We start from the raw sequence: 26413 nt of genomic DNA on the forward strand, positions 1-26413 counted from the left end.
GAAGATGGATGGTTCTCCAGCCTTTTCTCAGAGACCCAGTGTGTCCACTGCTCCTCCTGTCTGCGCCAGGGTTTTGTTTTGGCTGATGGCAAAGCGTAATCGGCTGAGAAATTGATTTTGTGAGTCTCTTTCTCATCTCTGCGAAAGACGCTAACTTGTTAGGACTTCACAGGCTTGCCAGGCTGGAGACAACAATTAGTTTGTTGGAGATGTCAGGAGCAGCCTCCAAGCACTGCCGCGAGAAATCCCCTCTGACGGATTGAGGGTGACAAAGCAGGCCGACGGGAGGGATGGACGGAGGCTCCCAGAGCAGCGGCGCCGCCTCGCAGCGCTGGCGTGCATTAACCTCTATCTGTGCTCGCTGCCGAACAAAGTGCCAGTCAGACTACCTGCTGGACACTGGAAAATCCCATTAGGATGTGCTGGAACTGGGAAATGTTGCAGGAGGTACAGGAGGGAGCAGAGACCGCAGACCTGCTATGGCCTGGGCCGACCCCACTGCCAGTACCCTGGGCATGCTGACGCTCCTGCTGCTCACCCTGTGGGTCAATTCCTCCCTGCAAAACGCCCCTCTGCTCCCTCTCTCTGCTTCATATTTACTGATATGTTTATTTCCACACTCAAATCCATCCATACATCCATCCATCTTCTATACCTGCTTGTCCTATGCAGGGTTGCGGGGGTGTGGAGACTACAGGCACCAACCCGTTGCAGTGCACACACATTTATATCTTTGTGGGGACCCTCCAGTCATTTCGTTGGGGAAAAAAACTCAGTAACAACCTTAACCCCTAGTCAGTCCTGAAGACTTTTGGTATTTTCAGTTTTTTGAATACAGTTACAGATAAAGAAAATGAAAAATAGTCCCCACAACGTCAAAGTAACAGGTTGGTCCCCTCAATGTGATAAATACATGACCCCCCCCCCTCCCCCCACACACACACACACACACACACACACACACACACACACATACCATTTACAACATTCAATCACACACACATCCAATTTCGTGACTCCAATTCACCTTGGCATGTTTTTGGACTGTGGTGGGAAACCAGAAAACCTGGAGGAAACCCCAGGATGACAGGGGGAGAACATGCAAACTGCACACATCCTGTACGGGGCCAGGGACTTCTGTTAGAGGATCCAGTGGCAAGAGGGAGACCCACAGGCATATAGTGACATTTGTTAAGTTCATTCAAAAAAAAAAAAAGTATTTTGAATAAGAATTGACAAAATGAGGTATGGCTGCAGAATACAGGCTTATAAGCCAGAGAATGAATTTTTCAATAGGAGCATGATAGGTACAGTAAAACAAAATGTGAATCTGATAAGGGTTTGGAGATATTTCACTTACTGACAGATATTAACGGTAGCCTGTTTTGTACATGAATGACACAAAAGCCTTAAACCTGAACTTAACATCTGCTCTGTGTGCATATTTATCTGCAAGTCTTGTGCCTCTGGCAAATCAGTTTCCTTCCTATGATCTAAAGACATTCAAGCAAGTGAATCTGTGACGTGCCATCACACAAAAAGCTTGTGACTGAAACATTGATTTCTAAGGTAGCAAAGACCATCGTCTCACAGAGATCAAGTCAGTACTGGGACAGTACCTTCTTAAAGACAGAGGCAGAGACAAACCATGGCTGACTTTCCTTATGTTCATACAACCCAATTTCCAAAAAGTTGGGATGCTGTATAAAATGTAAATAAAACAGAATGCAATGATTTACAAATCTTATAATCCTATATTTAATTGAAAATAGAACACAGACAACACATGAAATGTTAAAAATGCTAAATTTTGTTTCATGACAAATCTATATATTCAATTTGAATTTAATGGCAGAAACAAATTGCAAAAAAGCAGGGATATGTTTACAACTGTGTTGCATCACCTCTTCCTTTAACAACACTCTGTAAACGTCTGGGAACTAAGGAGACCAGTCCTGGAGTTTTGAAAGTGAAATGTTGTCCTATGTGTCTTGCTTGATTGCTAGGATTTCAACTGCTCAACAGTTCAGGGTCTCCTTTGTTGTATTTTTTGTTTCATGATGTTCCAAATGTTTTCAATGAGTGACAGGTCTGGACTGCAGGCCGGACAGTCTAGTACCAAGACTGTTCTATGGAGCTATGCTGCTATAATATGCACAAAATGTAGTTTGGCATTTTCTTGCTGAAAAATACAAGGCTTTCTCTGAGAAAGATGTTGTCTGGACAGCAGCATGTGTTGCTCCAAAATCTGTTTAGATCCCTCAGCATTAATGGTGCCTTCTGAGATGTGCAAGCTACCTAAGCCATGGGCACTAATGCACCCCCATACCATCACGGATGCTGGTTTTTTAACTGTCCACTGATAACAAGCCAGATGGTCCCTCTCTTCTTTAGTCTGGAGGGCATTTCGTCCATGCTTTCCAAAATGAATCTGAAATCTGAGTTCGTACCTCAGACCACAGTTTTCAATTTTCTCAGTCCATCTTAAATGAGCTCAGGCCCAGAGAAGTCAGCAGCGTTTCTGGATCATGTTTAGATATGGTTTCTTCTTTGCAGGGTGGTTTCTGCTATACATTCATGTCTGTTTTTGAAGCAGTGCCACCAGAGGACCGAAAGATCATGGCTATCCAATACTGGTTTTCAGCCTTGTTCCTTGTGTACGGAGATTTCTCCAGGTTCTCTGAATATTTGAATGATATTATGTACCACAGATGATGAAATTCACAAATTCTTTGCAAAATGACACTGAGGTATAATATTTACCTATGTACTATTATTATGTACTATTTACCAAAGAGGTCCTGCATAAAGTGGTGAACCTCTCCCCATATTGAGACTCTACCTCTTTTGGGGGGGGGGGGGGGGGGGGCTCTTTTTTATACTCAGTCATCTTACTGACCTGTGGCCAATTAACCAAATTAGTTGTTTAGCATTACACAACTTTTCCAGTCTTTTGTTGCCCCTGTCCCTACTCTTTTGAACCATGCTGCTGGCATCAAATTCAAAGTGAGCATATATTTATCATAAAACAATAAAATGTTCCAGTTTCAGCATTTGATATGCTGTCTTTTCTATTTTAAATTAAATACTGGTTTATATGATTTGCAAATCATTGCATTCTCTTTTCATTTACATTTTACAGAGTGTCTCAGGCTTTTCGGCAATAGGGTTCTATTTGGCAGGCCAGGACGTGGACAGCAAGAAGTCTCACTACCGTTTGCAGTATTCCAACCACAAACAGAAAGAGTGGTTTTGTAGAGTAGTATTAGTGCTTGATTATTTTCGTTAACCGCTACTTAGATTTACTGCCTGCGTAATACGAGCTGACTTGCAGTTAAGCACTTATGTGACTCCAGGCAGGAAAAGCAGTGTACGGCTTGGGCCCCCACGCTGGACCAGACCAATAAACTCAAATACGGCCTTTCCTCAGAGCCAAGATGCGTCTCTTGCTCTCATTGTGCGGACATTTGGTAACAATCAAGTGTTTATTTAAGGGAGCCTCAAGATATGGTATCTATGTGCTGCACACCTACATAATTAATTACATTTGTTTCCTGTACTCCTGTCTGGGCACATGCAAGCGTGTGTTTTTGTGTATTTATGTGCAGGCATGTATGGGCACTTTTCCACCGCACCAGGTACCATATTGGTATGATATTTGCAGTACTTTCCCTTTTCCATTGACTTCTTCTGGTCAAGTACCAGTACCAAAAGTTCCAGTACCTAACAAACCAGCTGGGGTACTTTTTTGGTACTTCGGTACTTTGGGGTTGGACTTGCAAACTCTTTCTTTGTTGATTGTTCATGCAAACAGCTTTCCTCTAAACACAATACAACCGCTGTCTTAAAAAAAGGTATCTCAAAAACAATAAATGAAGCTAAAAAGTGGGGTATGCTTGGACAAATGAAGAGATCCAAACTTTAATTGCGATCTGGTCGGAAGCACAGACAAGGTCAGGATGGCGTGACGTGTATGTTTGTGTTTGTGTGTCTAAAAGTGAGTATGTTTGTGTCTTTATTCGTGTGTGTGTGTGCGTGCATGTGTGTAGGTATGCGTGTGCATGTGTGGGGTTGTGTGCGTGCTTGGTTTGCGTGAGTGCGTGTTTAAGAGGAATTCAATATGAACATAATTCTCGCTCTGGTCTAGACCCAGACCAGGCTGCAGGTCCCAGTGTGTGTGTGTCATTGTATTTATTTATTCATGTGTTACATAGCATGTGTTTGTGCGTTTGTGCATCAGTGTCCAATGCAGTATAAAAGGAAATTCAGTATAAACATACCTCTCGTTCTCGTCTGTACCCAGGCTGGGCGGCAGGTCCCAGTGTGTGTGTCTGTGAGTTTGTATTGTCTCTGTGAGCGGGATGTTATAAGGGGCCAGCATTAATGGTGTAAGAATATGTCCTCCAAGTCCCCTGCTGGGCCATTCTCCCCAGGTGAAAGACCCCCCCCATCCTTACATCCTCATGGCCTCTAATAAGGTCACTGACCTCCTCAGTGCTGCAGCTTCCCCTGATCAACCCTGTGCTCACCTGTCTTTGTGCTCCGACTACACTCTCCACTTGTTCGGGCCGCTAATACTCGGCTTTGTCTTTCTACAATTCACTCTGACTTTGTTTAATCAGTTAACCCAGCTTCCACTCCCTGCAGTCGCTGTGCCAAAGGAAGCCAGGGGACATTGAGAGAGGGAAGAGTGGCCTCCACACAACTGCAGGAATTCACGCACCATCCACTTGTTGCACGGAATTCTGCTCTGCTTTTCCATTCTCCTCTGTGGCCCCTATTCCTCTTACATCGGATTAGAATGCTGACAAAACAGCACTCTCTTTTTAACTACCAAGCACGGCGGATTCCTGAGGGAAACGGATTAGGACACATGCAACAGAAAAGGGTGACATAATTAAAAGAATATTTCAGACGTTTGAAAGTATTCTAAAATCTAAAACTACTTCATACTTTATGTTTTTTTTTAATCGCTGTTAAATTATACTAGAAGGAAATCTTGGCATGCTTTGCATGAAAATTACAGAAAAACAGGGCTGAACTCATCTGCCAGTGTATAATTTGGAAAGAGACACAGCCGAATTTAGCTGAGAAGAGAGGTGAAAATTAGCTTAATTGAATAGTGAAAGGGTGTGTATCTCTGCCCTTGGGAATGAAGAAAGTTACAAAGAGACTGTTTAATTGAACACACTGTACCCAGAATGGAAAAGGGGGCCCTTATGTAGGTTGTTGGGGCCCATGGAGGCCCCAGCCCCCACCACAGCAGTGCCTATGGAGTCCTAGGGCATTGCATTAGCACTGTAAGCTGATTAGGGTGAGGGGGCACAGCTCTATTCGCCAGCACAATGGGGGGGGGGGGGGGGGGGGGGCTGGTGGCAGAGAATCATCAACGAGGCTGAAGCGGGGAACTATTTGCATGGAGAAAAGGGAGCTTCCCAACATGGAGAGCAGCAAGCCAGCCTCTTACTACAGCTCAATGAGCAGGAGGCAGATGAAATTTAAAACCGCTTAGCTCTAATTACAAGCAAAAAATCACAGTGATAATGCAGCCCTAATAAATAATATCAGACCGTGAGCACGCAGGCTCCCCAAGCTGTGGTGGTGCCGAGGGTGAGCCCCCCAGCTCCAGCTGGCCGGTTTGCGCGTCTCCCCACGCGCAGAGCCAGGCCTGCTCCATGCTTTAAACAATAAGCTTTATTGTCTGCTTTGCTATTCACCAAATGGGCCTGGCCACCCCCTCTGCTCACAGCCCTGCCCTCTGCCGATGCTGAACATGTTTTTTAATCACTCATACACTGACTCCTAAAAGCACTTCAAATTGTCAAGAAACTCTGCTATAGCACAACCTGTGTCATAAAAAACAGCATTCAAAAACTTCAATGAAACAGCGACAATTACTTCAAAATATATGTGCAAAAGCCACAAGTAACTGTGGAAATCTTGGACCCAGTTTGTCTCTTTTTTACAGCCTCTTAAACTCGTTCATCCTAATAGGGTCTGGAGTTATGGCACTCGTGCTACAACTGCACACTAAATAGATGCGGGTTAATTTCCTTCCTTAGTGCACTTTGAGTGGGAGGACAGCAGGACGCTTCCATGTTGGAGGAGGTATGGGGCATAGGAGATGCCAGGAGATGTTCTGGCAGGTGGGGCCGAAAGCAGGGGAGTAACCCCGGACACTTGGGAACCAACTGCATTCATTCAGGACAAGGGCTTAGAGAGCCCCACCCACTCAGCCAGCCTAAATATGCATTCTGCTCTTTCTGCCCTGACATGGCATCTGAGTTTCAATGACAAAATTCTGGAGAAGATCTGCAGCTCGCTGAAGGTCTCTGGGTAGCTGGTGTGCATGGGGCAGGGCTGGGAGCTGACACAGGGCCTAATCCGCTGGGGCTATTCACACCGTCCGCTAATCTCCCACTCTCTAGGGCAAACAAAGGCCCCCATAACCCACTGCCCGCCGGCCCGCCTGCCTGCTACACAGCCACCTCAGTTCCCACTCAAGGAGGAGGTGCTCAGCTTTAAACTCAAAAACACCCCCATGAGCTTGCTGCACTCATCCAAAGGCAGAAACCTGTGTAATATAAATTATGCGCCTGCATTTTGCTACATGGCTAAAAATTGAAGTGCTGAAATTTTCTAGCATTAAGTGAACAACATTTATCGGTGCACTTGAATGTAAAAACAAAAAATTAAACACCATTATAAATCAATAAAAACCAAGCCTTTACGTAATATGAGTAACACTGGTCAATTTCACTCCTAGGTAAGTATTAATCTGGTAAACAGAAAAACCTCATTAAGCATGCATTTTTTTTTTTACTTTAACCAATCTAAGGAATATACTGCTACAATCTGTGGGAAATTTTCAGCTTACAGTGTAAGGTTACTGAAAAGCACTGCTGTGTGTGACATTCCCTGAGACATGGGTGCCAGGGTGCAGATGATGATGTCACCATTCAGATGGGAGAGAGGACACCCCTAAATCCCCCCCTCCTGTCTGACCCACCCTGTCAGCCTCGGCCCAGATGCCTTCCTGCATGCTACTTGCACCATTTCTTGTCTTCTGTAAAAGCTCAACAGTGAGACTGAAAGGCTCTTGACCGTAATACAGACCACAGAACAAAACAAAGACTTAAGATACTTCAGCGTGTTTCACTCACGTGATAAGTTAAACCTTCATTTCAGATACAGAGTGGTACAAGGACATAGAGCACACAAGGAACTTCGGCAAATGACAAGCACATATTAAGGTTTTGTTGGTGACTTTTAACTGTCAATTAAAAATTATTTGATGAGAATTTTACAGACATATCTCTGTTACTTTTTAATTCTTCTATAACTTGCATTATTTGAATAAAAAAGTCATAGTACACAAATGTATTGCCACAGCAACGCGCACCAAATAATTCCCATACTGTCCAGCTATTTCATGTCAAACGAGCAGACTATTAGAATATTCAGTCATGTTCTGTTAAGGTGTCATCTGATGCTTAGCAGGAAACAGGAAAATATTGACTTAACGCACCAGCATGTTAACACCAGAAAATTAAATCAGTTTTCTTTTTCTTGCCATCTCTTTAACACTTGGCTGTCGGCTGCATCTCCAGTAGATCTTTTCCTAGAAGAAATCTCCTTTTTTGAATGGTAGCTAAACAACAAGTGGTCTTGCACCACGGACAATAACAATGGATATATTTACAGAGGCCTTCTTGCCCATAACTTGCTAATTCTGTATTACTGATACAAATGTATTTATAGAATATGGTGGGGGGAGGGCTCCTCCTAACAAACAGCCCCCACCTTGACAGTGGCCCAAAAGCAGCAGCCCATTTATCACCCAGCCCAGATGGCCACATGTTTATCGCTCCCTGGTTGGTGACATCACCCGGGTACACACACAGAATTGATGATGAAAGCAAACAGATCTATCTTGCTTGCATTTACCAAATCAATTTCATTTTTACAGGCCCTTGCATATTGGCATATTGACTGTCGGGGGCTTAATGGCATTTACCATATTTAATGCAAGGATGTCATCACTGAATATCCCTTCTGAATAATGTGGCATTTCATCATAAATTCTTTACAACTTATTTACTTAATGGAAAGAATTATGGCTCCTGTCAAAGCAGTAATTAAACATAATGATACAGTATCCCTCTGTCCTCACTCCTGGCTCTCCGGCTTTTTAAATACATATTATTCAAGCTTCCCGTAAATAACATCCCGATTAAAATTCATGAAACCTTTTTCTTTATTTCCTTCCATGGGAAAAAAAGAAAAGCGGAGAGCTTGTTGAACTGGCAGTAAATCTCTTGGGGAGAGAGAATTTTTCAATCATATTAAAACCTAATGTTACCAAACATAAAAATGTTTTTTTTTCTATCAAAGTCTCTGAAAGGACTTAAATAAAAGCAGCAAACGTGCAACCTCACTAAAACATCAGGAAAACTCCATTTCTGTCATGATGTGCTTTTTTTCTATGGCTCAGAAGCAGTAGTTGATGACACTGGTGGGACAGTCCTGTCAATGGCAGACATTGTTGTTTACTGCATTTTGGAGCATCTGTGTTTAAAAAAAATAGTTTCTTCCTCCATATGAATCGATGAGGCTGATTGTCCTCCTCTCACCAGTAAAACCTGCCGGGTTAGCCCATGACTGACCTTTGACCTTGTCCTATAACCCCGCATTCGATTTAATGCCTGGACTGACTAACATCTGATTGGGAAATGCACCATGGATCTTTAACTCTGATAACAAAAAGACATTTATGGCTTTTTATTTTAATTGAAGTACGAGCAGAGATAAAAGGGCAGTACTTCCAGCTCTCACCTTTAATTCAGAATACTCCTCATTGCCAAAGTATGTCCAGGGGCTGCTCATTCACGCACCAGACACAAACCACCAGACACAACATTACACAGCAGAGTATACAGCAAACTGGGCCCCCCATATCTCATGAGGTGATTCCAGGCCTACCTTCCAGCTCTGCGCTGGGTAGCTTCGCTGGGGCCTCTGCTTGCTCACGTACGGCCCAAAGCATTCCCCCACATCCAATCGCTGGCGAGCCCAGACGCCAAGGGCAGAGGAAACTGCCTGAGACTCACGCAGCTCCAAGACCTGGGCTGAAGACAGGTCATCAGAAATGCAGACTGGGGCCCGAGAGAGGGAAGGTTCCTCAGGGGAGGTTCCACCACTGGATGGACTGGGTAAGCTGACAGGAGGATCAGCATAGGACACAAAGTCAGCTCCATCACCTGTAAGAAAAATGAGGCATCACCGTTGTTATGGTTTGTGGGGATAATGTTTGACCAAGCTCTCTAACATCATAGCACTGCAAACTATTCACTCTAAATGACTGAGAATTTTACAGAAACTGGTACCAAAACTGTTCTTGGAAAATAAGTTAGGAAAGCTACTTCTGAGTGTGTAAATGCTACACACCATAGGCTGACCTCTGATGCTGGACGACTGGTGAACTAGGAGTGTACTGTGCAGTAAAGTATCATGTACTGCAGGGCTTCTCAAACCTTTTGCTCAACATCAGATTTCTGTTCAAAGTTAGCGGTCTGGAACAATTGTCAATAACAAAACAGCATTTTAAGAACTTTAATGATTTAACAATAACTTTTGATATAGACACCAATATCTAACAATAAAGGGAACTTTTTAACACTCACCGATCATTTCAACTCTCTGTCATTGGGGGCGAGGGGCGGTTATGACAAGTTAAGTTTCCGAAGTTAGCTGGTTCTGCCTTGCATTTTGTACTTCAAATTCCATTAAACCTTTTAATATTAACTATATTGCTTCAGAAGGTGCAGTTTTGGCTGGGGCAGGATTAACTTGTGGTTTAGTCTGCATCTGGACCACAGTCTTGACTTTGAGAACCCTGGTGTATTGTAAAGTATTGTGCAGTAATACATTGTGTATAAACCTCCCCTTCTTGCTCCTCTCCTAGAACACTGTCCGTCTGAGGCACAGAATAGAGAACAGATTTTCACTAAAGGATGAAAATTCCCCTCTAAAGCTATACTTGTGCTGCAAATAGACCTTCTTCCAAACCAAATGGTGGAAAGAACTCCTGTACGTCTAAAGTTACCCTAAGTTTAAAATACAGTGCAGAACACCAACCAATATTCGAATAATGATTTAATAATGGTGAAAATAACGGTGAATAATGGTGAATAGAACTAGTAATTCTACTACAGATGCCCATCCCTACCATAGTTAGACCTTGAGCAATACTCAAATCAGTATTATATATCATATCAGTCAGATATATCATATCAGTCATGCATTGAGCCACACTCCAGTCTACAATACACCATCACAGTCAAGCCTTGAGCCACACTCCGGTCTACGATGAGCTGTCACAATTGGGCCATGAGCCATATTTCAACCTACAATACTCCATCACAGACAAGCATTCAGCCACACTCTGGCCAACGAAACACCTGTACAGTCAGGCCTTGAGTCACACTCCGGCCTATGAAAAGCCGTCACACTCCAGCCTATGAAAAGCCGTCACACTCTGGCCTAGGATTGTTAAGGACTGGGGAGGTTCTGGCATGCGGGCGAGGCATGGTGCAGACAAAAAGGTGGATGACCCACTGGCAGTTCACAGGGTTCATTAACAGGGCTAAAAATGCAGGGAAACACTACAAAACAAAATCGGATCACTAGGGGTCAAAAGTTTAAGGGGATAAACAAAGACTAACTACAAATGGGTCAGGGCAACAAGGGGCAGGTAGACTACAAGTAACACAACATTCAACAACACCGGAAGCCATCAATGACCCACTGGGGAAGTGAACTCAGGCAGAATCTAAATACAAAAACTGAACTGGGTAACGTGACAGCAGGAGTGACACATAGACAATTAACCAATCCGGGAGGGTGCAGGGCAATGAGCAATCAGGTAAACACAAAAGGACAGGCAGCAGGTGAAACTAATAATTAACTCAAGGAACTAAGAAACTAAATAGGGAAACTAAGAACTGACAAAGAAACAAGAAAAACAGAATCCAACACTGGGGAATAGCAAAGACAGGTAAAACACAACCAAAGCACAAAGCAAGAAACCAAAACTGAATACAAATCACAGGAACTAGAAAAATGATACAAATGAAACACTATGAACAAAATATAAAAACAGAGGAGGCAGGATTAAAACACAAAACTAAGGGGATTACATGTAGCTGCATGCTCAGCTCATTGAGCTATGCAGCCATTCAGGGAACTAGAGAAACACTAAAGACTTGAACAACGGGGGAAGACAGGAAAGACTGGGACAAATAAGTGCTGACCCTGACAATGATAAGCCATTACAGTCAGGCCTTGAGCCATACTCCGGCCTACAATAAGCCGTCACACTCAGGCATTAAGTCATACTCCGACCTACGATACGCTGTCACAGTCATGCCTTGAGCTACACTCCGGCCTATGATAAGCCGTCACAGTCAGGCCTTGAGTCATGCATCTGCCTACAATACACTGTCAAAGTCAAGCCTTGGTCCATACGCCACCTTGTTCCTTCTGTGGGACATGAGCCTCAAGGAGCAGCAGCTCCCACAGTGTGCATCATGTGCAATTAGGGAGCTGCTCCTAACTGGGTCTGACACATAGCACAGATCCCTAATGAGCCGTGTGGCTGCTTCCTGTACATCCTCAGCCATCACATGCTGCCTCTCATCTGTGTGACAGTGTGTGCTAAGCAACTCAGCTCCGGGTCTGTCTAATCAACCACTGATGTACAACCTGCCAGCACCCAGCCCACCCTCAGCTGAGCCTCTGCTCCTCACCCAGCTCAGCCAGAATGGGCCTGGACAGACCTGCCTAGGCACATCAAGGCCACCACTCCACAATGCCACTCACAGACTAAACGCCTGCATTTCCACACGCTAATACCAGTAAACCAATCTTCATTTCAACTACAGCAGCTATTCAGGCTTTGAAATATTGCGGAGTGAGTCTGTAGATGTCATTATCTGATGGAAAGCAGCAAAGTGAGACAGCAGTCAGTGTAAAGCAATGGCCACAGCAACTATGATGCAGGAGTATAGATGTATGCTTTAGGCTGTATTTATGCCATTGAAATTTAGCATGCTTACCATGTTAGCATGCTTACATTTTGGAAAATATAAGCTAGGGTAAGCTATTACACAGTTCTGGAAAGGGGAACTAGACTAACTATTCACTATATATATACACAATATTTCCTCAAACCTGTCAAATCAAGTGACTCAGCTACATTTACATAAATTTATTTAGCAGATGCTTTAGTCCAAAGTGATGTACAAGCAAGACAATATATCATAAGGACACAGTTCTCAAGGGGTGAGCTTAGGTATAAATATTGCTGAGCTGAGCTTCAAATGCCCAATGTTTCATCAAGGTGTCAATGAGAGAGAATAAAATCAAGTTGAAACACTAAAGAAGGTTCATGGTTTCCAATAATCCGAGAAATGATGCAGAAAGGGAAGCAAAATATTGTATTGTAGTCAATGTTGAATTGTAGTCAGTGTTGTATTGTAGTCAATGTTGTGTTGTAGTCAATGTTGTGTTGTCATGGGACACGTTTGATTTCCACCTGAAAAAATATCTTATTTTGCAATTAAGAAACATTCCCTCCAAAATACAGGTTAAAGTCAATTCATTTATATGTATGTAAATGCGTGAACCAGGGATCGTCAACCTGTCCAAACACAGAGAAACGTGTGTGGTAAAACTGTTCTGTGTCAAAATTGTTTCATTCAGGAAAAAAAAAACTATGTCATAGGGCTGGGGCGATATAAACAATATATCGATTTATCGTCATATAAAATCTAAACAATAAGAAAATAGGATATACAATTTTATTGTATATGAAACTGATCAATAACACACATCAGCCTATCAATGAAACTAACGAAATTCCATCGAATCATATGGCAGTCTATTAAGAATGAGTTGATTGAGGTAGCAGAGTACACATGATTGGGCTCCCTCATAGGAATCTTAAATCGTCAGTAAATAAAGCGACAGCTCAACAGCCACAACATCTTAATACAACTTTTTGCGATTGCTTACACATAAAAATTTAAACTTTTCCACAATTAGCAAAACTTAACAGTCAAGCAGCAAAACACCAGATTTGTACAACTATAAGCACATTAACAGCTTCACACTTTTTGCAAAACACTACAAACAGTGATTTGCAAAACACTAAAAACACTTGAAATCGATCATAATGTTATTTCCTTGCAATATCAAAGCAAAGGCTTTGAAATGAACACACCCATGAAACAATTGGTTAAACACAGTTACCAGGTGAGCACACACACATAGGTGCATAATTATAGACACACCAGTCAGGTTTACAAGCACTATAAAATAGCAACAGGTCACCTGTTTTCAACAAATATGGACAGTGTCAGAGAAAGAGGGAGAGTGTGGATGAAAGGAGGAATTCAGAGAGAACAAGGTGAAGGAAAATGCAGAGGTAGAGGGAGAAGAAGACCTGGAGTTGGACGTGCTCAAAGAAGAAGACAACCAAACCTGTATAAAGAAATTCATGCAACACTTGTACACGGCCATGTAATAAACCACGGACTAACACTGAGGGATGCTGGACTGAGAGTACAGTCTAACCTAAGCAGGTTCACGGTGGCATCAGTAGTTTGGACATTTTGTCAAGAGCACAGGTCAAAAACTTATCTTCTGTCAACAGAAAATCCATAGCTTACTGCTATATCAAAAGTTTTGGTATCTATTCCTGTATCATTTTACAGTTAGCTACATGTATTTTGTATGGCCTACATAGGATTGAACATTGAAAACACCAAGGAGGGAGGGGTAGCATTTTTACACAGGAGCAGGAGAGAGATCATAAACCTTGTTTTGGCCAATACAGTTTTTCTTAGTTTTTTACACACAAGTAGTTGTACTTGCGACACAATGACTACAACATGTCAAAGCATGAAATACTGATGCACTAACCCCCTGAACCAATTCTGGTAAACTACAAGCACGATTCCTGCTTTACACTCAAATTGCAGTTTTAAAACATACGTTTTTCAAAACATTACACATTACACATAACAATTCTCTGCATTTGGTACAATTTTCATGAAGAAAATCTCTTGTTTTCACAAGGCGCACGATGTCATTCAAAATTGTTAAGTCAGTTGGCCTAAATTGCATACTAACTCATCACATGGGTAAACACCTGCCACACATAATTGCAATTTAGAAATCAGAGATTTATAAAAGGCCAACAGGTGAACTCTTCTGTTTTGGAGCAATGGATGCCAACGTTGGAAACAGAGGCAGAGCCAGAGGAGTGAGAGTAAGAGGAGGAGGACAGGGAGGACGAGGAAGGCCAAGGAACGTAATCTCTGATGAGATCAAAGCCACTTTGGTTGACCATGTGGTCAACCATGGTCTAACAATGAGGGAGGCTAGGCAAAGAGGACAGCCAAATTTGAGCAGGTACACTGTAGCATCCATCATCCGGACTTTCCGAAATCAAGATATCTCACTGTAATAAATGAGTACATTACTGTAGTACAGTATTGCATGTGGACTGTTCTGTAGACTGTGAAAATACTGTGAAATATGTTTCAAGTATTTGGGAAATGTATCCCTACTTTGTATTCCTACACAGTAGGCCTATTTAAAGTATTTTATTTAAAAATATTGATAGGGTCTGCCTCGTGCCCATTGCTTCTGAGATTGGCTCCGGACCCCCCGCGACCCAGTAGGAAAAGCGGTTTGGAAAATGGATGGATGGCTGGATATTCATAGGGTAAGCTCATCAACACTGGACCGTCTCTTGCACAGAAATAATCTGAGGATGAAGCAGGTCTACAGAGTGCCATTTGAATGCAATTCAGAAAGAGTCAAGGAACTGTGATATAACTATGTACAAGTCCCATAAAATCCCACAATTGATGCATACTCTCAACACTGTATAAATTACAGTATACATATTTCAGTACTGTATAGTAATCGTACTCTGTGCTTCATAAAAGTGACCACTCCAAGTCTGTATTACGTATCATGTGTGTTTCAGAGAGTCCTTGAGCTAAAGGTGGCTGTATTGGAGCACTAGTTCGATGCATTGATGAGGTTGGATTCAACCTCACAAAAAGACGAAGGCGGGGAAGGAATGTCATTGGCCAGTGTGCCATTGTTGAAGTCCCTGGTCAGCATGGTGGGAACATCACAATGTGTGCAGTAACTACCAACCAGGGTGTCATCCATCACCATGCTATCCTTCGCCCCTACAACACTGCCCATCTGATCACATTCCTGGAAATCGTACACAACACACTCATTCCACCAGATCAGATAGATGGTCCAGAGCAGCTCAGGTATGTTGTCATTTGGGACAACGTAAGTTTCCACCAGGCTGCTCTGGTTCGTAACTGTTTCACTGCCCACCCACTTTTTTTGGTTGTTTATCTCCCTCCATATTCTCCATTCCTCAATCCTATTTAGGATTTTTTTTTCTGCCTGGAGATGGAAAGTGTATGACCGAAATCCACACACACGTATACCCCTTCTCCAAGCTATGGAAGATGCATGTGGAGATATGGCAGTTGATGCTTTTCATGGCTGGATTCGCCATGCTTGGCCAGAGCAAACATTGCTTGTGATGTGGATGAGGTGCTGTGGCCAGACCGAAACAGAAGAGTTTTTTTTTTAATTTTTTTTTTACTGTATCTGTATTCAGTAAATTCTTCTGTTTGTATATGTAGACCACGGTCTGTGCAACTTTGTGTTGGTTGGAATGATCACTGTGTACATTGTTTTTGTGGGAAAAATACAGTAAAATATATTTGGTACCGTGTATTTGTGTGTTTTATATAAAAATAATATTCTGAAATATTTTACAATGCACTTATGTAGGCCTATGTACTGTCTGTAGTAAGCGTAACACTGAACAAAAAAAGGCTTACAGTAAGTCACTATGATAAATGGAGAAGTTCTGCCCATTGTGTGTGTGTTTGATTTGTGTGTAGAGTTCTGACAATATGAGGCATGATTTCCGAAAATGTGTGTAAACAATTGGGAAAAACTGTAATGTAATCAAACTTAGAGAAATTCAAATCCATATTGTCAATGATCACATGATTTTAAATATTATCCAACGAGTCTCCCTGTCAACAATAGCCCATATCCTTAAAAAACATCAAGTCATCATTGACTTGAAAAAACTCATCCTTGGTTTGCACAACCGGTGTCATGTAGTGCTTATGAATTTAGTTTTATACTTTCTCTGTGGAAATGTTATAAGTGTTTTAAGATAAGCACAGGAGTGTTTAACTGAATGAAATAGAATCAGACCATATGATGGATGTGTTGGATATTTTGACAAGAAAATAGGGTTTTTTTTTTTTACAATTTTTTAAATTGTAGAGTTTTGACTAAAGTGTTCAATTTCGCAAATAATCTGAGGTGCTGTGCTAATTGTGTGAAGTGTTATGAAAAACTGGGCCTTGTTTTCAAAAAAACTGTAATAAGAAGATATTATGGCTAGACCAGGCAAAAAGGCATCTGTTTTTGTGGTGGTAAATTTTGCAGTTTTACAGTGCTGTATACTGTAAAATCTGCCAAAAATTTGGGAACTAAAACTGGAAATACTACAAACTTATTTCACCACTTCAAGCATTACCATGTAGTAGAACATACAGAATGCAAATACTTATGGGCCGGAAACTCTACCAGCAATGTCAAACTCATTCCCTGGAATGAACAGCAAGACACCACCAACAAACCATTCTGTCGACATTTTCTGGTGGTTACACCCTACAGCAAAGTTAATTTTTGTATGATATATTTATTAATAGTAGATTTCAGTCTGCATTCCATTCAGTTTGTAACTTTTTTCATGTTCGGAATCTCTGATTAAGGGCAATTGTAAGGGAGATTTAAGCAAAACCGTGAACATGGGTTTCATTTTTAAATACCACGGCTGTGGTACAAATTGCATTTATTTTAAAAAGTCCATCAGAATCATAGTGATGGACCCTGGCGTGCACATTATGAATATGACTGTCCTCTGCTGTGTTCTGGAAACAGACAGCACTGTCTGTCTGTTTGGGCTGGTGTCGACTTCAAGTGCCAGATCCATGCTGGTTCTATGCTGTGTTTGACACACGTCTCTGTAAGGCTTTCCAAGTGGCAGAAAAAAACCTTTATAAGGCAGCAGGGCCCATCTGTTTGGGAAACCTAATGTACACTCCTGCAATTGTGTAATGATTTTCTAGAAAGATTGTGTAACATGGTTAGGACTGTGGAGGTACTGCCTGCCACATGTTTGAGACCATGGGCTTTTAAAGGTAACTAAATCTCCCCTTTTCTGCTTTACTTCAAATGGTTTAAAAGTTTATACTCTTAACTGAAACCTTAAACAGCTCTTTCCAGCTAAAAAGTTCTAACATATAAACATATACATTTCACAAAGATACACAAAGCAAATTTATTACGCTCAGGTCTCAAACCGATGTTTCTCACCCTGTATTAGACTCAGGTGTCTGTAATGTTTTCCCTGGAACAGATGCTACGCAGGCATGGTGTTTGATCATTCTTTGCCAAACTGAGAGAACAGAGGCCACTATCACACAGAGCAACATGTGCACCAAGCCAGCAGAACTACCACCAGTCAAAGCAGAGTCACCGAGGCTTCTGGATGGGGCACCGAGCAGGAGAAATCCTCTATAGTACTGACTGGGGAATGATTCCCACCAAAATGATGCCAGCAACACAGCAGCCCAGAGGAGCACTCAGTGATAGATAGTGGAGGGAATGGTGGAGACTACAATACAGACTGGGCAGTAGACATTAGATAAGAATGATGCTTTATCTTGCTGAACTGCTTAATAGGCCACCATCACTAAATTTAACTTATAAACATATCCACAAGAATATACTGTATAGTCATTGTCTTATAACATTCATAACATAACAATTGATGACAGTACTTCACAGACATGTCCCATGAATCTTAATTGGAAGTATATAGTGCGTTTCAGTAACTTCCTAGGTTAACACTCTGTTAATTGTTGACAATTGTTACCAAAGATGAAAGAAGACCTGCTGCTTGCCAGGGGGCTGAATTAAATCACATGATGTGACACTTGGTGTGGCATGTTCATCGTAATGCTTTCTAAGTAAAATATGCAAGCAAAAACAACATGAGCTTGCCTTTCAGTGTAAGGAGAAAAGCTGCACGATTCTGAAACACTCCAGGGCAGCCAGTGTATTGTTACAGCTACTGTATATTTGGACAAAAGACAAAATAACAACAAAATAATGAAAAAGAAAATGTAGTACTTGAAATATAACAGGGAAATTCTCAAAAGTGAACACATGCATCTACACATTTGCTTCTACTGCTATTTTGCTCCACTCAATTCTGACAAAGAATTAATTAATTTTTATTAAGTGGGAAAACATTTGTTCCTGTGACAATATCTGCATCGGTGGAATGATTTTCACCTCTGCGACAAGATGCTGGGCAAACTAATACATCACACGATTACCTCGAGCACTGCAAGACCCCCCGTCATTAGGGAGTGAATTAAAGATGATAGAAAGAGCTATTAATCACTGTGACAAAGGCCTTAATGTCGCAGTGACCCTGTCATCGCCTGGGGATATCATGGGATGTACCGAGGGGAGAAATGGAAACATATGTTTAGGCCAAAATAAGCTACCTGAGGAAACAGTCTCCTTGTGCTTCCTCTCTGTCACTGGATAAACTTGTCAGGCACAGGTGAGTTTGCTGGGAAAGGAGGGAGGTTTGCCCCCTCCCCCAGTCTTTGTGGTAATCCCTGTAGCACTGCAAAATTCTGTCACGATTTGGAATGTAGCCAATGTCTGACACTGTAAACTCAAATTGTAGTCTTTGAAACCCGCATACATACACATTACATTATATACATTTTTGTAATACATACAGACTGTACTCCACATAGAAAAGAAGTTACTTGCTCAGATGTTTATGTCGATGAGCAGCAGGCACTACCTTACTGTGATTTGTACAAAAAACTTCTCAAACACAGGGTGGAGAGTCAAGTGTCATCCGGGTATATAGAAGTCACGAGGGTATATGGATGTCAGTAGGGTATATGAATGTTAGAAGGGTGTATAGACGTCACCAGGGTATATGGCTATCACCAGGATATTTGAATGTCACCAGGGTATATAGATGTTATCAAGGTATATAGACATCACCAGGATATATAGACATCACGAAGGTACATGGAGGTCACCAGGGTATTTATACTTCACCAGGGTATATAGACATCACCAGGGTATATGGATGTCACTAGGGTATATGAATGTCACCAGGGTATATGGTTTTGCCTTAATTCATTACATAAAGTAAAAAGTTGAGATGGCAATAAAACTGCAATATAAAATGAAATATAAAATGCCACAACAGTTCCATTCATATAAATATTCCCTGTGATGGGCTGATATTCCATCCAGCTTCCCAGTAAGTTATGTGGTGCAGCAAGAAATCCAGCTTTGTGATACAGGGCCCTTGTTGTAAAATGCTAAACAACACACACTTCTCGAAAAAACACACAGGTTTAACGCTTTCTATTTATGACTCATAGACATGAATACACACATCAATTTACAAGACTGGCACACACCACAATACATTTATCTGAGTTTGGTTGGTTTGTAAACAAACAAAAAATTGTGATGTAACCAAGAACGTTATGATATGATATTTTGGTCATACCACCACCCCCCTTCCCCCAGGAAGAAAGGAAACGCAAGACAACAGGAGGAAGGAAGCATTAATTCCACAAGTTGCAACATTCTCTTGTTTGCTGTTGCATCTTTTTCTGGCTATTTTGATATGGATTACTAGGTAAATTCATTTAAACGTCCAATAGTTTGTGAGAATGTCTTGCACATGTCCTGAAAGTTCGCAAATACATTTGTTAAACATCATCTTAGCTCTACGTGGGAACTAAAAGCAAGTAGATAAGAGAGGGGCATTAAGCAGGTACCTGTTTTTATATGCACACAAAGCATATACAGGTATGTTCCGTCATATACACATCTACATAGATGCAGAAAACCAAATATGTAGCACAGTGGGTTACTTCTCCATTGACTGACATACACTGTGTGTGATAAATGTAATCCCAGTCACAACTTTCTACTGATTGCCCATTTACCCATAATGCATACTGGCATGACAGACCCTGGCGAACAATCATAGGAGGCAGGTGATTTTTCAGCAGGCCTGTCAGAGATGACTCATTTATTAGGGCAATCACAGAAAGAGGGCATATTTATTACTGTTTTCACAATATATGAAAATGATTCTCTCACCTTCAAGGCTGGTCCTTCTCCACCTTGCGTACATTTTCCCTGCCCATGGGGCAAACCCTGTCACCTCAGATCCTCTGCTGTGATTGTCACAAGGCTCCGCCATTCATCACACTCAGAGCTGGCCTGGTGCACACATCCACTAGCCCCTTGGATTTGCTCACCATGATTTACAACCGGCTGCCCCATGTACGCTTCTTGTGAACAATCTACATCTGCAGAAGTTGCAGGTTGTGCTTTCCATTAAACGTCTTTGGAAAGCCTGGCCCATTATTTAGAGGACTAAATGGTGCTTTCTTGTATTCTGGCACTACTTTGCTGGTTCTTGGGTCCGGCAAAGACTTTTCTGTCATACCTACTATTGAGCAGAAAGCCACTTAATGCATTATGACCCCATTGTAATGCTGCACTCCACATCATAAACAACAATTCTCTAGACCTGCAACATGCACAAACTACTACAGCACATCCTTACATGAGGGAATGCACCAGAAATACTGATATTCAATTGAGGTGTCATTCAACCAATATAGTGCTCAAAACTAAACCTGTAAACAAATACATTTGAAAATGTATCAATAACCCATATAAGCAGTTTTATGACAACTTTGTTTTCAATTCAGTTCAAAATATATTCATATAGCGCCTTTCACAACAGAGTTGTCCCAAAGCCCTTTACTAGCAGTTGAAAACTTTGTTTTGGTGTCAATTATGTTAAAATTCAAATATGAACCAGAAAGGGCCGTTGTTGGAATAAAAGCATTTTATTCACCTGGACAATTCTGTCACTTGCTCCATCCATCTAATCCCTACTCATCCTACACTCATCAACCTGTACAATTTCTAGAAGTACTGGATAAAATATAAAAGCTGAAAAATGTGTTTTTACTAGGGCGGGGAAATTTTGCGCTTTAACATGTTGAGTTAATTTTAAAGCCATTATGTCTTTTTATATAAACAATATTGAGTATTTTGATACCCAAACGGGAGAATACTATGAGTAAAGATTTTAACAGAGATGGGCACTTGAGTTGGCGACTCGAAAGGGAGCTAGTCTATAACAAATTTCACCAAATGAAAATACCACAGAATTATTACAAGCAAACTTAACACACTTTTATCACCTGACCAAGAAAATTGCCCCACGATAAAGTACCCCAGTCATATGTTTTGCCAACCAGCTACCAGACTGGTATTGATAAAATCTGCTAAGTGGGGAGGTTAGTGATGAAAAAAAAAAAAAAACAATATAAACTTCAATAGAGAATACTCACAAAATCATCTCATAACCCATGATACATTTAGATGACAGACGATATGTCTTCACAATAAGGCTGCCACAATTAGTCGACGCAGTTGAAAAGTCAATGCTGAAAATGGGTCGACATCGCTATGTTAAATCAATGCATCATTTTTTTAATTACAATTAGCATCATCTAATATAATTGCCTTAATGATTTCAAAAATGATTCAATTTGTTATAACAAATGTTTCTCTTTAATATCACTATGTAATTGTGGTAGTAGTTCAAGTTACCACAATACAAAAAGGTGGTTTTACACTGTTTCGATGGTATACCACAGTGGTAGCGCTATGCACAAGCATCTGAAGAGGAAAGATACAGGTGCAATTCTGGATGATGGACTGCCAGAAATACATAGGTTCAGCTACACACAGACCACAATGATCCAACCCGTTAATAACAGTCAACTGTTAAAATTATTATGTTTTTTACACATCAAAAAGTGTCCATGTTCACTTCATATAACTATCACACTGTCTGATATTGCAAAGTTTATCCTAATTTCATAAACTGCTTGTTCAGCAGGGTTAACCCCGTCACAGCATGCATGCATGCAGTTGCTAGCAGAACAGAGTAGTGGACCCTGCAGCAGACAGTGAAACTGAAGAAGAAAGGCTTTCCGCTTTTTCCTGTGTACCAGGTTAAGCCTCATATTACATTCACTCATATCTGTTACAAGTGCTGTTGCTTTAATATTGTTTCTATTTGTCAGAAAATGGTCCAGATCTTCATTTTTACAACATGCAAAGTTTGAAAAAGATCTGTCAAATACATTTTGAGTCTTAACAGGATCAAATGTCTGAAGCTAAACTTTTTTCCTATCATTATGCAGCGTTGCTTCAGTTTTTGGGTGATCTGTCTCAAAATGTGACCACTTCCAGCCTGCAATGTGTCGGCAAAGTTTAAAAAAGATTCATCAAATACTTTTAGAGTTACTGTGTTCACAAAACTAAGTGTCTTCTACAGCTGCCATTTCTTCCCATTGCTGCCACACGGTGTTGGTTCTTCATTTTTGGGGAAATTTGTATAGTATAGATTTTCATTCATATATATTTTTTGTTAACAGTAATAAGATCCATCAAATTCTTTTATTGCAAAGCAGTGCTGCTTCAATTTTGGGTAATCTGTCTCAAGATTTAGTTCTAGTTTGTCAGCCACACAATGCAAAATTTTAAGGAGATCCATGAAATGGTTTTTTAGTTATCCCCTTATCAAGCAAAGCATTTATAGTGGCAGCAGTGGTGGTGGACTGGTCCCAGAACCAAATGTATTCCCTATTGTCCAGGGAATACAATAATTATTCTCCATGACTATGTGGGCTTACTTTAATTTTGATATTTGAACTGAGCATACCTCCCTACTTTCCATTCAAAATGCTTTTGTGACAATACAATGCATAATTAAATCAGACTCTTCTGCTTAGTTAGGTAATTAGTCAGGCTTTGTGTGAGTCCTTTTGTCTGATGGGAATATTTGCTTGCTGGTTATTGTTGGTACGATAGACAGACTGAAGTTACATTTCAGTGCAGGTAAGAAAAGCAGGATGATGTGACTGACAAGGACCCATGGTTAGTAAAGGTAACATCAAAAGGGCAGGTAGTATTGTAGAGGGACATAAAACGGTGATACACTATTGGCCAACTATGGGCAATTTCAATACAGTAATTTGCCAGGCCACATGTGTATTCCAAGAATCCCATTCAGACATGGGGAAAAAGCTCCAGGCACAAAGATTCTCAATCTTGCCACCCACCGAGCCATACACCATATGTATCTTGTCAACAATCTGAACACACATCTTCTCCCTGCACTGCACACATCCACAGTTTGAAACACACATTCACACCCCTGCTTATGGAGACTGGATTGCTCAGTTGGTGAAGTGTCACTGTTTAAGGCTGGCCCTGTCCGACACAGAGCCCTGGGTGAACATGACCACTGGTGCCCTCACTCCACGGCAAAGTGAAACTGGTTGGCAAGTTGGCCAGAAGCTGCCACTAGGAGTAACCAATCCTGGGTTCAGCTCCCTGTTCAAACAGCTTTTCTCTCAAGAATTTCCCCTGTGCACATAGTTTATCTTACATGATGTCACACACATTTATACACACACATTCGTCCATGCACACACTGCTTAACAGTGACATATCTGTCTAGCTACACAGGTGAACCACTACTGCACAGAATGGAAAATAAAAACAAACACTCTATTAAATGGCAACAATGAAGTTACCAATTAGCACCATATAACAACTGAAAGTCATACACTGTCCCGCAAGGCAGAGACTTAATTAATTAACATTAATTGTAAATAATAATGAATTCCTTTTAAAAGTGAATTTGCAGCAGCAAAGGCTGGCTAATGCTTCAAATGCACATGAGGAGACAGCAAGATTTATCTTGGTGGCACTGGGGATTTTAACATGCTTCTCACAGGGCTGACAAATGGCCTATTAATTATCTAATGTTGTCTGACAACAGGCACTTGATAAAGATGTATGTTTGTACAAGGGGTAGCAGGGAGGCCGGTGCATGTAGATCGGCCCTGAGCCATCCCTTCCCGTCCCACCTCAAAGACACAGAGACACATGCATGACCATAAGCCATCCCATCCTGTCCCCCCCCCCCCCCCCCCCCGCCCACACACACACACACACACACACACACACACACACACACACACACACAAAAGCACAAGGCACACATACGTGCACAGCACACACAGATGAAATAGTGTCACATTTGAGAGTCCCCCCTCTGCCACAGCCCTCGTCAGAGTGACATTATACTAAGGAAGGGCTTGGGTTCCTTAGTAAAGGGCTTGGGTTAAGCCACAATCAATGTCATATATGGAAGGACTGCCAATAAAACCAGCATTCTACACCTGGAACCGTAATGCTGGGAAACATATGCCCCTCACTAGCTTCTCAGTTTACCTCCAAGTTGAATGTACGCCCCACGCCAAATGATTTCTATGAATGTTTTATTGATGATACAACATCCCAGTTCACCTCTAACTCAGACCTGTCAGATGCAAATGCAAACAAAATAACAACCCCAGCTTCAAATTAGGGCTGGGCGATGTGCAATGCTAACATCAAAATCATATGTTATGCACGTGCAATTGTCACATTTTAAGGACCATTTGGCTGCGGTAAGATTAGGTTTGCAATACAACTCCAGAATTTTGCTGATATAATTCACTGATGGGGATGGGAGTTCCATGAAAAAATTTACCCAACTGAGATCATCAAAAAGATTTTCGAATACATCGTTACTCTGAGCTAGCTTTAAAATTTCAATGACTTTTCCTTTTCAAGATTATCTAGCTTATGTTAAAATAATCAGTTTACCGCTGCTGCATTTACATGAGCCAGTCATAGACATTGTGGCACGTTTGTGACAAATTTAACAAAAGTGAGTGAGGAAGAGAAAAGCAAACAAAAACTGGTCACTAAAAACATTACTATTTTCACAGAAGCAAGTGATTTATCAGGTCGCGGCACCACCAGCTTATGTGATGTATGCTATTGGAAGATACAGGAACTTCTACTTGGTTATAATTCATTTAAAATTTTTACTTCTTTTTCACTTTATAAAAATTGCATTATTTGAAATTGTTCCAGTGTTGTGCAGCTCTACTTCTAATTGTTACCAAAATGCAAACATCATTACAGGCTTGGAGATTTGTCTTGGAATATTCAGTAAGGAAGGAGAGTAAGATTTTTACAAAAATCATATGTGGTTAGACTAGAATTGAAAGTTAGCTTGTAGTGTTAATCTTAAATTTATGGCACATTATTTAACTGATTGAGTTAAAATATTATAAATTTTGATACCCAAATACAAGAATAGTACAAGCAAAGATGTTTATAGTATCCCTTCCTGGTTGTAAACAATGTGAGAGCTTCTGTTGCGCCTTTGCACAGAATCCCACCAACATTCATGCCAGCTACCAGTACCTACAAGGAATTTCACTTTGTTTCCGACTTTGTTACCGCCAAGTCAATAACTTTTACTGTTGCCACTCGTACACCCCCCCCCCCCTCCTTATTTTATTTGAACTCTCACTGTAAATAAGGTTGGGTACCACTGATTTAGTGTCTCACAGGGAAAAATTAGTTACTTGGTTCATTTTGTTTTAAAAATTGGCAATGGACACAGAAATATGATAAAAGTATTGCATTACACTATTGTTTTATTTTATTGAAGGATAACACTTTAAACAAACATATTTACAGTTATTTAGTGCACATATGTTATAGATTTACATGATTGTATATGCCATTAATCCCCAGGGTGTGTGATTAATAAGCAAATGGATGGCCAAACGTAAAATATAATGCCCTCTATTTTCATATTGGCATCTGTTCATCTAATCTCTCTCAAAGCATTGAAATTGAAATTCATCTTGTAAGTAGTATTTTTGTTGGAAATGAATAAACTATATGAATATTAAAATATACTTCTTTTCTATTAATTCTACATTAATTTGAGGGGTTTTTGGTGATAGGTAAATATTTATGATTGTAACTTTCAATGTTTGGTGTGATGAATCTCTAATTAATACACAGCCCTAGTACAGATACTGGTTCTGTGCATTCCATGCATGTCATTTGTCGAATTTTATTCTCCTGAAGACCTAGCAAAGGAATGATTTGTGAATGATACCAAATTCACCCTAGTGTGTTACATTGGGTGTAATACTATTAAACTAGTGCCTCTTCACACAACTAACTTGATATATAATATGCTACATTTTCACCC

At 41.0% G+C, this 26413-nt stretch overlaps 1 protein-coding gene across 11 annotated transcripts in view; it reads right to left on the reverse strand.

Annotated features, from left to right (window-relative positions):
* Positions 1-26413, reverse strand: part of mecom (MDS1 and EVI1 complex locus) — a 140412-nt gene that overhangs the window by 76851 nt on the left and 37148 nt on the right. For all 11 annotated transcript variants that reach the window (XM_048982356.1, XM_048982355.1, XM_048982359.1 and 8 more), the window contains exon 2: positions 8983-9260. In XM_048982356.1, the coding sequence (XP_048838313.1) occupies positions 8983-9260 (278 nt within the window). The remainder of the gene's footprint in view (positions 1-8982; positions 9261-26413) is intronic.

This window comes from Brienomyrus brachyistius, chromosome 17 (assembly GCF_023856365.1).
Source record: "Brienomyrus brachyistius isolate T26 chromosome 17, BBRACH_0.4, whole genome shotgun sequence".
Classification (NCBI taxonomy): Eukaryota; Metazoa; Chordata; class Actinopteri; order Osteoglossiformes; family Mormyridae; genus Brienomyrus; species Brienomyrus brachyistius.